At 45.1% G+C, this 14,015-nt stretch overlaps 1 protein-coding gene across 3 annotated transcripts in view; it reads right to left on the bottom strand.

Annotated features, from left to right (window-relative positions):
* The window catches only part of LOC134355568 (signal peptide, CUB and EGF-like domain-containing protein 3), a 502,690-nt gene that overhangs the window by 181,187 nt on the left and 307,488 nt on the right, over positions 1 to 14,015 (bottom strand). For all 3 annotated transcript variants that reach the window (XM_063065615.1, XM_063065614.1, XM_063065616.1), the window contains one exon: positions 9,974 to 10,108. In XM_063065615.1, the coding sequence (XP_062921685.1) occupies positions 9,974 to 10,108 (135 nt within the window). The remainder of the gene's footprint in view (positions 1 to 9,973; positions 10,109 to 14,015) is intronic.

Below are 14,015 nucleotides of genomic sequence, written 5' to 3' on the forward strand. Positions count from 1 at the left end.
GTATTTTATTGACTTCCAAGAATAAAAATATTCTCACATTCTACTTTTCTGCCACAGAGACATTGTGCAGTGGTTTTTATTGCATGGTATAAATCATCTAAAGCTTCTCAGAACATAGCATTACAACAGGCTGTAAAAAGAATGAGGAATTTGAGGTTTCATTAAAGTATAAAGCCCTATTCATTTTGTGTCACTATATTTTACATATAATGAGCTGTCTGGAAAGCTGAACTGCCCAAAGGTAGAAAGATGCTGACTCTCGAGACGTTCTGGGGCAGCGGCGAGGGGTGCAGCCGGGTGCAGCTCCACAAGATGTTCATCGTCTCAAAGGGCTCCCTTCATTGCTTTCACTAACAGCTACATGTTTGCTGTTTTATTGCATTTGGTAATGAATACCAGAAGTATGGCACTGTTCTTAATAAACTATCATTTTATACTTATTAAACCAATTATTCATTGTGTTTCATTCAATTGCCCACACATTCAGTTCTATAATACCGTGTATTTTTTAAAAATTAAGAATCTGAAAACCAATTATTTTATGAGTCACCAGTGATTAGAACCATGCACAAATCATTTTTGAGTCAGATGGGAGAATTGCCCTGGCGCATCCTGTACTTCGCATGATTTTGGCAGGGCAATGACAGGATGACAATATTTCCCATACCGCGCATAGTAATGTAATTTAGAGCATCTAGTTCTAAGTGCACCCATTGATTTAAGTGCCCCTAGAACTCGGGGTAACACTCCCTAAAACCTGGGACATCATGTACGAGAACCCGGGGCAACATGCATTTGCAAGGCACTATGGTCTTCTCAGCATAGGACTCTGATACCCTCAAGTTAATGAGAAACTGATCCAGATCCTTGGGGCTGGGCTATTGTCACATTACATGTACCACTCAGTACCACTTAAATCACTGAAATGTGTCCACTTGGGCCCTAGAAAGTTAATATCCATCACAGTTCACCCCCCACCAGTGCCACAGAACTCTCCAATCCCTTCTTCCCTGCTGCAATCACCACAATGTGTGTAAGCCCTCACCACACTGGACTTCTCAGTGAAACAATGTGCAACTTATGGTCCACAACTACACATGCACATTTTTATGTGGTGGGGCATCAGTCAAGCCATTTCCGCAAATTTGACTTCGAGTTACTAAAAAATTTGCAGTTTTTTGTTTAATTGACAGTTATAAAACAAAAAAAATTCCGTTTGTGACATGTGTAACACACGGCTAACGTTCTGTTCACTTGTAATAATGAGAAGGTTTTAATTAAGATCAGCAAAACAATTCTCTGGAAGTTTTTATTTTAGTTTTGATTTGGAGACAAATGGATTAAGACATCAAACAACTGATAATACTTTCCTTAACGTCTGATGATTAATGTACTCTGAGAATAAGTAAAATATCTTGCCGAACTTTATATGGAAGCTTTAGAGAGGGTGCAGAGGAGATTTACCAAGGTTACTGCGTGGATTAGAGAGTTTAGATGTCTAAGCAAGCTTGGACTTTTTGAAGCGTAGGAAGATGAGAGGGAACTTGATAGAGGTGTATTGATGACGCATAGAGAGAATGGAGAGTCAGCGCCTTCTTCCCAAGGCAGAAATGGCTAATATGAGTGGGCATAATTTTAAACTGATTGTAGGAAAGTATATGGGGTAAGACTTTATACAGAGAGTGGCAAGTGTGTGGAACGCACTGTCAGGGGTGGTGGTAGAGGCAATTAAGGAGATTTAAGAGACTTAAATTGGAACATGAATGAAAGAAAAATGGAGGACTACATGGGAGGGAAGCTTTAGATTTACCTTGAGTTAGGATAAACGTTGGCACAACACTGTGATCTGAAGGTCCTGTGTTGTACTACACTGTTCTATATTCTATGTTCTAATTTTCACAGAGCATCACTCAGCAGAGATAGGATGAGAGTTATGGAAAATGAGCAGAATCTGAGCACAGTAGCTCAGCTTCTACACCACAGACCAGCACCCAGGGTCCAGTCTTCACCTCTGATCAGTTACATGTTCACCTGTGACTGTGTGTGTCCATGTTCACCTGTGACTGTATGTGTTTCCTCATAGGTTAATAGGCCTCTGTCATTTTCCACTAGTATGTAGCTGAGTGCTAAAACTTGAGGGAAATTGACAGAAATGTAAGGAAAGTAAAACGGGATTTGTGCCATTAGCACAAATAGCTGCTTGATGATTAGCACGGACTCAGTGAGTCAAACAGACTTTAAGGTCCAATGAGTTATAGAGCTAATTTTTAAGGATGCAATCAAAGAAGAAACTGCAGGCAGCAAAGCATGAGAGTGTTTTATCTGCAAAAAAGGCAGATAAAAGGGAAATACCGGCAGGACCAGAATCAGAACATCAGACCACATTGGAGCATAACGTGATTTCAAAGATATAACAAATCTTCCATCTCTAACACAGGCAGCCACTGGACCCAGCAACACCCTAAAGCTCTCAAGATAACAATATCATTCATCCTTCCCCCCCTCCCCACTTATTTCCTGCACCTTTGCAAATTATTTTCTCATATTTCAAGTTTCAATGTCTTTTCCAGTACACAAATGTAAAGGAGAACAAAATAATTGTTGCTTTTGATCCAAAGCAGCACAAAAAACATCAAAGATAAAGAACACACAAAATGAATATAAATACATAAGATAACTTGTATACAATACATAGATTGTTTGAATGTCCATAAAGTGAAGCTAGGAAGTACATAAGGTGATTGACAGGAAATAATAAAATAGCGGTGGAGTTTGTGGGTGGAGGTGTTGATCAGCCTTACCACTTGGGGAAAGTAACTGCTTTTGAGTCTGGTGGTCCTGGTGCAGATACTACGTAGCCTCCTCCCTGATGGGAGTGGGACAAACAGTCTATGAGCAGGGTGTTCATGATGTTACTGGCCCTTTTCCAGCACCTTTCTGTATACATGTCCTTGAAGACTGGTAGGCTGGTGCCAGTGATGTGTTTAACTACCCATTGTCGAGCCTTCTTGTCTGCCACGGTGCAGTTTCCGTACCATGCAGTGATGGAGTTTGTTTGAATGCTCTCTACTTGTCCATTTATAGAATGATGAGAGTGTAGATATGCAAGGTCCAGCTCTCTTTGCTGAGCTTTCTTGACTGTGCAGGATGTGTTCTGGGACCATGAGCGGTTGTGTGTGATGTCCCAGGAGCTTGAAACTGCTTGTAATTTCCACTGCTGAGCCACCGATGTAAAGAGGGGTGTGAGTGGTGCGTGTTCTCCCGAAGTCAATAGCTATCTCCTTTATCTTGTTGACATTAAAGAAAAGGTTATTTGCCTGGAACCAGGCCTTAAGCTCTTCCACCTCCTCTCTGTAGGCCGTCGCATTGTTGATGGTGATGAGCCCCACCACGGTTGAGTCATCGGCAAACTTGACGATGTGATTGCTCTGGTGTTTGGCTGTGTGGGCTGGGTCTACAGCAATGGGCTGAGTACACAGCCCTGGGGCACACCTGTGTGGAGAATCATAGGGAGGGTATGCTGACTATCTGAGGTTCGTTTCTTTTGTTAGGAAGGCCAGTTGCACAGGGGTGTACTTACACTGAGGAGTAGGACTTCATTCACCACTGCCTAAGGGACACCAGTGTTGAATGTCAAACTGAAATCCAGAAAGAGCATTCTGACCAGAGTGCTCTTGTTTTCTAGCTATGTCAGGGGCAGGTGCATGAGAGATGCTTTGGCATCTGACGTTGAGCGGTTCCATCAGTAAGCATATTGGTGAGTGTCCAGTGTAGTTTTCGGTATGTGCCATTATCAACCATTCAAAGCACTTCATGATGATTTACATCAGGATTGACACCTCCCCCTTTCATTCATTTCACCATAAATCTACACTGAGGGTTCATTGATAGTAGCCACCTAATCTATCAGTACACTTTAGGATGTGGGAAGGAAAGCAGGTTACCTAGGGGAAATCCATAGAACCACAGAGAGAATGTGGAAAGTCCACACAGACGGCATCCAAGGTCAGGATCGAACCTGACACCCTCAGGATGCAACACTAACCACTTTGTAAGCATGGAGATGTTATGAACAAACCTGCAGATAAAGTAAGGCTTTTTACCAGTGTGTTGACATCTAAGAAGTTACCAGGTGTAGATAAGGTCAGAGTAATGGGGAGTGAGAATAGCATCGCACAGGTGTATTAGGAACAGTGACACCAAGAGGCTCTTGAGGAGAACATCAAAGCTCGGATCCGCATTAAACCTGAGAAGAGGATAGGGGAGGAAGGGAAAGTAGAAAGATAAGGATGAGGAGGGGAAGGTAGAAGGGTAAAGGTAAGTGAGAGGAGGGGAGGGTAGAAAGGTAAAGATGATAAAGGGAGGATAGAAAGTTAAGGGGAGGAGGGACGGGTAGAAGGCTGAGAGGGAGGAGGGGACTGTGGAAAGCTGAGTGAGAGGAGGGAAGTGTGGAAAAGTGAGAGGGAGGAGGAAGTGTGGAAAGGTGAGGGAGGAGGGGAATGTGGAAAGGTGAGTGTGAGGAGGGGAGTGTGCAAAGGTGAGTGTGAGGAGGGGAGTGTGGAAAGGTGAGGGAGGAGGGAGTGTGGAAAGGTGAGGGAGGAGGGGAATGTGGAAAGGTGAGTGTGAGGAGGGGAGTGTGGAAAGGTGAGAGGGAGGAGGGGAGTGTGGAATAGTGAGTGAGAGGAGGGGAGTGTGGAAAGGTGAGTGAGAGGAGGGGAGAGTGGAAAGGTGAGGGAGGAGGGGAGTGTGGAAAGGTGAGTGTGAGGAGGGGAGTGTGGAAAGGTGAGTGAGAGGAGGGGAGAGTAGAAAGGTGAGGGAGGAGAGGAGTGTGGAAAGGTGAGTGTGAGGAGGGGAGTGTGGAAAGGTGAGAGAGAGCATGGGAGTGTGGAAAGGTGAGTGTGAGGAGGGGAGTGTGGAAAGGTGAGAGGGAGGAGGGGAGTGTGGAATGGTGAGTGAGAGGAGGGGAGTGTGGAAAGGTGAGGGAGGAGGGGAGTGTGGAAAGGTGAGAGGGAGGAGGGGAGTGTGGAAAGGTGAGTGTGAGGAGGGGAGTGTGGAAAGGTGAGTGAGAGGAGGGGAGTGTGGAAAGGTGAGTGAGAGGGGAGTGTGGAAAGGTGAGAGGGAGGAGGGGAGTGTGGAAAGGTGAGAGGGAGGAGGGGAGTGTGGGAAGGTAAGAGGGAGGAGGGGAGTGTGGAAAGGTGAGAGGGAGGAGGGGAGTGTGGGAAGGTGAGGGAGGAGGGGAGCGTGGAAAGGTGAGAGGGAGGAGGGGAGTGTGGAAAGGTGAGTGTGAGGAGGGGAGTGTGGAAAGGTGAGTGAGAGGAGAGGAGAGTAGAAAGGTGAGGGAGGAGAGGAGTGTGGAAAGGTGAGTGTGAGGAGGGGAGTGTGGAAAGGTGAGTGTGAGGAGGGGAGTATGGAAAGGTGAGAGGGAGGAGGGGAGTGTGGAATGGTGAGTGAGAGGAGGGGAGTGTGGAAAGGTGAGAGGGAGGAGGGGAGTGTGGAAAGGTGAGAGGGAGGAGGGGAGTGTGGGAAGGTGAGGGAGGAGGGGAGCGTGGAAAGGTGAGAGGGAGGAGGGGAGTGTGGGAAGGTGAGTGGGAGGAGGGGAGTGTGGGAAGGTGAGTGGGAGGAGGGGAGTGTGGGAAGGTGAGTGTGGAAAGGTGAGGGAGGAGGGGAGCGTGGAAAGGGGAGTGGGAGGAGGGGAGAGTAGAAAAATAACTTAAGAACATAAGAAATAGGAGCAGGAGTAGGCCTTCTGGCCCATCCAGCCTAATCACAATCAATAAGATCATGGCTGATCTGGCCATGGACTCATCTTCACCCACCTGCCTTTTTTCCATAACCCTTAATTTCCCTACTATGCAAAAATCTATCCAACCTTGTCTTAAATATATTTACTGAGGTAGCCTCCACTGCTTCATTGGGCAGAAAATTCCACAGACTCACCATTCTCCAGGAACAGCAGTTGCTCCTCATCTCCATCCTAAACTTACTCCCTCGAATCTTGAGGCGATGTTCCCTAGTTCTAGTCTCACCTACCAGTGGAAACAACTTTCCTGCCCCTATCTTATCTATCCTTTTCATAATTTTTTATGTTTCTATAAAATCTCCTCTCATCCTTCTGAATTCTAGCAAGTACAGTCCCAGGTGACTCAATCTCTCCTCACAGTCTAACCTCTTCATCTCTGGAATCAACCTGGTGACCCTCATCTGCAATGCCTCCAAAGCTAGAATGTCCTTCCTCAAGTATGGAGACCAGAACTGCATGCAGTACTCCAGGTGCGGCCTCACCAGTACCCTGTACAGTTGCAGTATAACCCCCCTGCTCTTAAATTCAATCCCTCTAGCAATGAAGACCAGCATTCCATTTGCGGCCTTGATAGCCTGCTGCAGCTGCAAACCAACCTTTTGTGATTCATGCACAAGCACTCCCAAGTCCCTCTGCTCAGCAGCATGCTGCAATCTTTCACCATTTAAATAATGATCTGATCTTCCATTTTTCCTTCCAAAGTGGATGACCTCGCATTTACCAACATTGTACTCCATCTGCCAGACCCTTGCCCACTCACTTAACCTATTTATATCTCTCTGCAGACTCTCCATATCCTCTGTACAATTTGCTTTACCACTCAATTTAGTATCATCAACAAACTTACACTACACTTGGTCCCCTCTTCCAGTTCGTTAATGTGTATTGTGAACATTTGCGTGCCCAGAACCAACCCCTGCGGCACACCATTCACCACTGATTGCCAACCAGAGAAACACCCATGTATCCCAACTCTCTGCTTTCTATTGGTTAACTAATTCTCTGTCCATGCTAATACATTACCCCAACTCTAAGCATCTTTATCTAATGGGTAAGTCTTTTATGTGGCCCCTTATCGAACGCCTTCTGGAATCCAAGTAAATAACATCCATCTGTTCCCCTCTATCCAATGGGCTTGTTATATTCTCAAAGAACTCCATTAAGTTTGTCAAAGAGGACCTGCCTTTGCTGAATCCATGCTGTGTCTGCCTGATGAATCCACTTCTTCCCACATGCCCTGCTATTTCTTCTTTAATAATAGCTTCAAGCATTTTCCCAACTACAAATGTTAAACTAACTGGCCTATAGTTACCCGCTTTTTGCCTACATTCTTTTTTGAACACTGGCCTGTCATTACCTTCTTCCAGTCCACCAGGACCTGCCTAGAGTCCAGAGAATTCTGGTAAACTATCACCAAAGCCTCAACGATAACCTATGCCATTTCTTTCAGGACCAAGGGACTTGTCTATCATTAGGCCCTCAACTTTGCTCAGCACAACCTCTTTAGTGATAGCTATTGTATCGATGTCCTCACCTCCCATCGCATCCATAACATCTCTCTTCGGTATGTTAGACATGTCCTCCACCGTGAAAACCGACACAAAATAGTCATTCAAAGCCTCGGCCATTTCCTCATTACTCAATATCAATTCCCCCTTCTCGTCCTCCAAGGGACCTACGTTCACTTTGGTCACCCTTTTCCACTTTATATAATTATAAAAAAAACTTTTACTACCGTTTTTATGTTTTGTGCTAGTTTATTTTCGTAATCTAACTTCCCTTTCTTTATTGCTTATTTAGTGGTTCTTTGTTGCTTTTTAAAGTTCTCCCAAGCTTTCAGTTTCCCACTGCTCTTGGTGACTTTGCAAGGGGAGGGGGAGAGGGTAACAATATTTAGTGGTGGAGAGGCATGAACAAGCAGTGCTAGAGATGATCAAGCCAATATTTGAAGCTTAAATCTCATATAGTGAAACCTTAAAATGCAGTGCTTGGTTCAGTTAGAAGAAGAGAAAGGAGATAGCTGAACCATGAGAATTCTTCAGGAGAATTCAAGATCATTTTAAAGAATTCTGTGCCATGCTGAAAATTAAGTTAAAATTATTTGGACCAAATCATGCTGGCCACTCCCAGTAAGTTCTGAGCTGAGGAGGGTCTGCACAAGTACGTCTGTGCCTTGGTGAGTGAGAAATGGCTCCGTGTCCAGTGCTCTGGCGGACAGCTCAGAGTTGCTGCGACTCTCCACCACTACACTACCACTTCTGCCTCCCCAATTCTACATAACTCAGTCCCCACCCAGAAACGGAGATGTCATTTCTTTCAAAGGGGATTTCAAGTTCTGGAAACATAAGTGATTTCAAATATGCAAACACGAGGAAATCTGCAGATGCTGGAATTTCAAGCAACACACATAAAAATTCTTGTTGATTGGACAGTTGATTGGGAAAAGGGATATGAGAGGATCATGGGACAGGAGGCCTAGGGAGAAGGAAAAGGGGGAGGGGGGAAAACCAGAGGATGGGCAAGGGGTATAGTGAAGGGGACAGAGGGAGAAAAAGGAGAGAGAGAGAAAGAATCAAGTCAGGGATCCGATTAAAATCAGCAGCAAGAGGGCAAAATACAACTTGAATGAAAATTAAGTTGATAGTCCAGGGGTCCTCTTTGTGACAGCAAAGCCGTCTTCAAAAGTTCTTTCATGCATTTTTCACATGACATCAAAGTGAAGGCAATACAATGTTTGACACCACTGTGCATGCCTGATGGTCTCTATACATTTGCAAAAAGACCCTGTTGCGGGGTTTTGACTCAAAATGTTGACGTATGCATCAAGCCTCCTTAGATGCTCATTGAGTTATTCCAGTGTTCTGTTTTTTTTTGTTTCAGATTCCAACATCTGCAGTCTTCAAAACGAATTTTGCAAACCGCTGAGCTTTGTATAAAGGAGCCGATGGCATTTAGTGTTTCAGCTTTTAGATGAAAATCCTTCAATATCGCATGCAATAACATTGCACTATGTGACAGAAGTTGTAGCCAGGAAAGGGAAGACAAGTTAGTACAATGGGATCTTGTATTTTCCACTTTAGCCAAAGTGTTTACATGTGAAACATTAATCAAGCTGTCTCTTAAATACGCTGATAGTCCTGCCATTTTTCAAACATTTTGGAATGCCTGTATGTGGCTCAGCCATTTACAATGAAATAAGATTTTTTTTCATAATATTATCTTTAGTTTTCCTAATTTACAAATGATTTAGAAAGAGAACCTGCTCTTGGAGTAATTTCCAGATGGTTGCCATATGTGAATAAGATCAGGACAACAATGTACAGCACAGAATTAGGCTATTCAGCCCAATGAGCCAAAGCTCACGATCCTTGCCCTGATTTGTAGTAGCACTGAGAAGGGGAAATCACTCCAATCACCTGTACAGAGAGATTTCAGGTACTGTCACCAAATAGGCAAACTATGAAGTTTGTTACCTTACGAAATATTACAGCCGATCCTCTGGTTGTACACCCACCGAAATGGTGATCAAGAGATCTCCTCCACGATCAGAATGAAATATAGCATAGGAGGAGCTGAAAGTCTATTTTGTTCATAACCTAACTTTGATAGTTTTCAAAGGTCGAATTAACTTGTTTGTTAATCATATTAATAAATATCAACAGCACCTAAAGCAGGATTTCATTCTGAAACATCAACAATTCTTTTATTCGCTAAAGAGTCTGCTTGACTCAGTCCTCAGCAGCATTCTGCTTTACATCATAAATCTGTTATTGGCTTGCCAGCTCTCCTCCAACAGCAATAGAAACTGAGAACGTTCAAAATATTGAGTATGTAGCATAAAAGAGTCAAAGCTAACATTTGACTAACTCTCCCACTGGAGGAAGTAACTCCACCACACCATTTTCTCCACCACTCTTTCCTCGTCACTTATAGTTTTAACTCTTGAAGAATGGGCATACATCTTCCAGTGGAACCTTTACTGAGGTAGATGGACGAAACTGTTTACTGGATCAACTGAGATATCATCATTCCATGCACAGCTTATTTTGGAAGAGATTCATTTTGTCAAGATGGGACTATGAGAAACAGAGGTAATATTGGCATGAAACAGGAGTGAACCCACTTGGATTTTACTTCAAGCAGATGAACATTGTAGAGCTAACTGAATCAAACCTTCAGGACGCAGGATACAGGTGTGCTGGTTGTCACTGAGGAAGAATCCTTCCCGGCATCGACATTCATAGCTTCCCATCATATTGACACAGATCTGCTGGCATCCACCATTGCTGTCTCCACACTCATCCACATCTATAGAAAAGAAATACAGAGAGGTCATTAAAACTGAAGATTTTAGGGTTCCAATCTATATGAAGTAAACTGGGCCTCACCTTTACCTGTCACATGCTTATGAGCAATACATTTTGAAAATAAGAATAATATGTGATATAAAGTAAAACAAATTCAATCTTCCATTCCAGGCCATATACTGGCAACTCCCCTGGCCCCCTTTGAAGCAAAGTATAAGGTTACTTTAAATACAGTAAAGTTGAACTCCAGTTTGTACTTGCCACATAGAGTGTTCCAAAGCACATGGAATTCTATTATGTTGGTAATTTAAAAATGACAAAAACTCTGGCACGTGATTCTTGTGTAAGGGGGTTTCGTCTTTCATGTTACTGCGGAGGCTAATTAAAATGGCTTCTTATGTTATGTTAAACGCTGAGAAATCTTTGCGCTAGCAGCTTGTTGTGGGTTTAGGGGGTGATAAGAGGATGTTATGAACCAATTGGGATAGTTGTTATGGTTTTGGTGTATTTGAAGATACTGTATGCGTGGGGTTTTGAAGGAGAAGGCGGGAGAGCGAGACAGATGATAGACCAGGTGCTGTGGTGTCCGCTAACGGGGTCGGACCCCGAGGAGGGCATTCGGCGAGGAGATGGAGACGGACTCATGTGGAGCAACTGGTCGACCACCGTTGTTGGTCCCAGGCGGCTGGTCGAGGTGGTTCGAGGGGTCGCAGTGTGAAGAAGAAGGTTCTTCAGCTCCAGCTGTTTTGTGCACTAAGAGATTGAACTTTGATAAGTGTTTCATCTTTTATTTTTCTTTTATATTTTATTCTCTATTAATTATATAGTTCCATTAATATCTATAAACTGTAAATCATTTAATTGTATCAGGTGTAGTGTCTGTTTATTTGGGCGGGGTGGGGTACATCATACAGCATCCACACAAACTAATTACCCAGTTTGGCGGGGCCGAGGCTGTTTCCCTAGACAACAGCGAGCCGAGCGACCCTGAGGGTGGCCAGGGGGGCTACACTTCTTTTAAGGTGATCCATACTTAGCTAGTCTCACAGCAGAGAAGCCGAGCCCAAAGCCTTGGCGGATATCCCAGTGGAGTGCTCCTCACATCATGCTGTGTTTTTGGACATACCATCACCGAGACAATAGCAGGAACTGTACCCACATTCCACTGATGGGACACCTGAGAACCATTGGTGAGATTCCCCTCACAGGTCAGCATCCATATGAAATACAGAGTCTGCCAGAGTTCAGTGGCCAGCACATCTCACCTACTTCTTCACCACTGAGGGCTTAGTGCACATTTTTATTTTATTTATTTATTGAGATACAGCGTGGAACAGGCCCTTCTGTCCCTTTGAGCCATGCTACCCAACAATCCCCCAATTTAATCCCAGTGTAATCACAAGACAATTTACAATGACATAATCTACCAACCAGCAGGTCTTTAGACTGTGGGAGGAAACCGGAGCACCTGGAGGAAACCCACGCGGTCACGGGAAGAACGTACAAACTCCTTACAGGCAGCGGCGAGAAATGAACCCGGGCCGCTGGTACTGTAAAACGTTGTGCTAACCACTACAATACCATGTCGTCCCAGCTGTCCAACTTAATTGGAATAGGAGACTGTTGCCAAACGGTTTCTAACTAGCGCCAGTTGTGTGCACTTGTGGTGCCGTTAAGACTCTACACCGTGCTTAGAGGAAAAATTTTTTAAATAGCATCTGTTGCATGTGTTTGTGTACAAAAAGTGAGAAATAAGCAGTGAGAGAAATGCTGGTGAATGCAGCGGGCCAGACAGCATCTACAGGAAGAAGTACAGTCGACGTTTCGGGCCGAAACCCTTCGTCAAGACTAACGGAAAAAAGAGATAGTAAGAGATTTGAGAGGGGGAGGGAGAGACCTGAAATGATAGGAGGAGTCAGGAGGGGGAGGGATGAAGCCAAGAGCTGGGAAGTTGATTGGCAAAGGGGATACAAGGCTGGAGAAGGGACGGGAGGCCTAGGGAGAAAGAAAGGGGGAGAGGAGCACCAGTGGAAGATGGAGAACAGGCAAGGAGTTATTGTAAACCCGCTGATAAGGGGGGCACTGTTGTTGTCTGGCATACTGACCTCTACTTTGCCGAGGCACAGTGACAACTCGCTGATACCTCCTCTTATTTACCCCTTGAACATGACCCCACTAAGGAGCACCAGGCCATTGTCTCCCACACCATCACCAACCTTATCAGCTCTGGGGATCTCCCATCCACTGCTACCAACCTTATAGTTCCCACACCTCGCACTTCCCGTTTCTACCTCCTCCCACTTCCTTCAAACTAAAGGTGTAGCCATGGGCACCTGTATGGCTCCCAGCTATACCTGCCTTTTTGTTGGCTTTGTGAAACAGTCCGTGTTCCAAACCTGTTCTGGTATCCGTCCCCCACTTTTCCTTCGCTACATCGACGACTGCATTGGCGCTACTTCCTGCACGCATACTGAGCTTGTTGACTTCATCTACTTTGCCTCCAACTTCCACCCTGCCCTCAAATTTACCTGGTCCATTTCTGACACCTCCCTCCCCTTACTTGATCTTTCCGTCTCTATCTCTGGAGACAGCTTATCTACTGATGTCAACTATAAGCCCATGGACTCTCACAACTACCTGGACTATTCTTCTTCCCACCCTGTTACTTGTAAAAATGCCATCCCCTTCTCTCAATTCCTGCGTCTCCACCGCATCTGCTCTCAGAATGAGGCTTTTCATTCCAGGACGAATGAGATGTCCTCCTTTTTTAAAGAAAGCGGCCTCCCTTTCTCCACCATCAACTCTGCACTCAAATGCTTCTCTCCCATTTCACACACATCTGCTCTCACTCCATCCTCCTGCCACCCTACTAGGGATAGGGTTCCTCTTGTCCTCACCTACCACCCCACCAGCCTCCAGGTCCAACATATTATTCTCCGTAACTTCCGCCACCTCCAACGGGATCCCACCACTAACCACATCCTTCCCTCCCCCCCTTTCTGCTTTCCGCAGAGATCGCTCCCTACGCGATTCCCTCATCCATTCGTTTCCCCCCCCATCCTTCCCCACCGATCTCCCTTCCGGCATTTATCCTTGTAAGCAGAATAAGTGCTACACGTGCCCTTACACTTCCTCCCTCACCACGATTCAGAACCCTCGACAGTCCCTCCAGGTAAGGCAACACTTCACCTGTGAGTTGGCTGGTGTGATATCCTGCATCCAGTGCTCCCAGTGTGGCCTTCTATATATTGGTGAGACCCGATGCAGACTGGCAGACCGTTTCACTGAACACCTACGCTCTGTCCGCCAGAGAAAGCAGGATCTCCCAGGGGCCACACATTTTAATTCCACGTCCCATTCCGATATGTCAATTCAGGTTGGAGGAACAAAACCTTACATTCCATCTGGTAGCCTCCAACCTGATGGCATGAACATTGATTTCTCTAACTTCCGTTAATGCCCCTCCTCTCCTTCTTACTCCATCCCTAATTTATTATTTTTTTCTTCTCTCTTTGCCTCTCACTATAACTTTTTGCCTGTTCTCCATCTTCCTCTGGTGCTCCCTTCCCCCTTTCTTTCTTCCTAGGCCTTCCATCCCATGATACTCCCCCTTCTCCGGCCTTGTATCCCTTTTGCCAATCAACTTGTCAGCTCTTTGCTTCATCCCTCCCCCTCCTGACTTCTCCTATCATTTCAGGTCTCCCCCTCCCCTTTCCACTTTCAAATCTCTTACTATCTCTTTTTTCTGTTAGTCCTGACGAAGGGTCTTGGACCGAAATGCCAACTGTACTTCTTCCTATAGGTGCTGCCTGGCCTGCTGTGTTCACCTGCATTTTGTGTGTGTTGCTTGAATTTCCAGCATCTACTGATTTTCTCGTGTTTGCTTGTAAGACAATTCAGAACTGATT

The sequence above is a fragment of the Mobula hypostoma genome, chromosome 13 (genome assembly GCF_963921235.1).
Source record: "Mobula hypostoma chromosome 13, sMobHyp1.1, whole genome shotgun sequence".
Classification (NCBI taxonomy): domain Eukaryota; kingdom Metazoa; phylum Chordata; class Chondrichthyes; order Myliobatiformes; family Myliobatidae; genus Mobula; species Mobula hypostoma.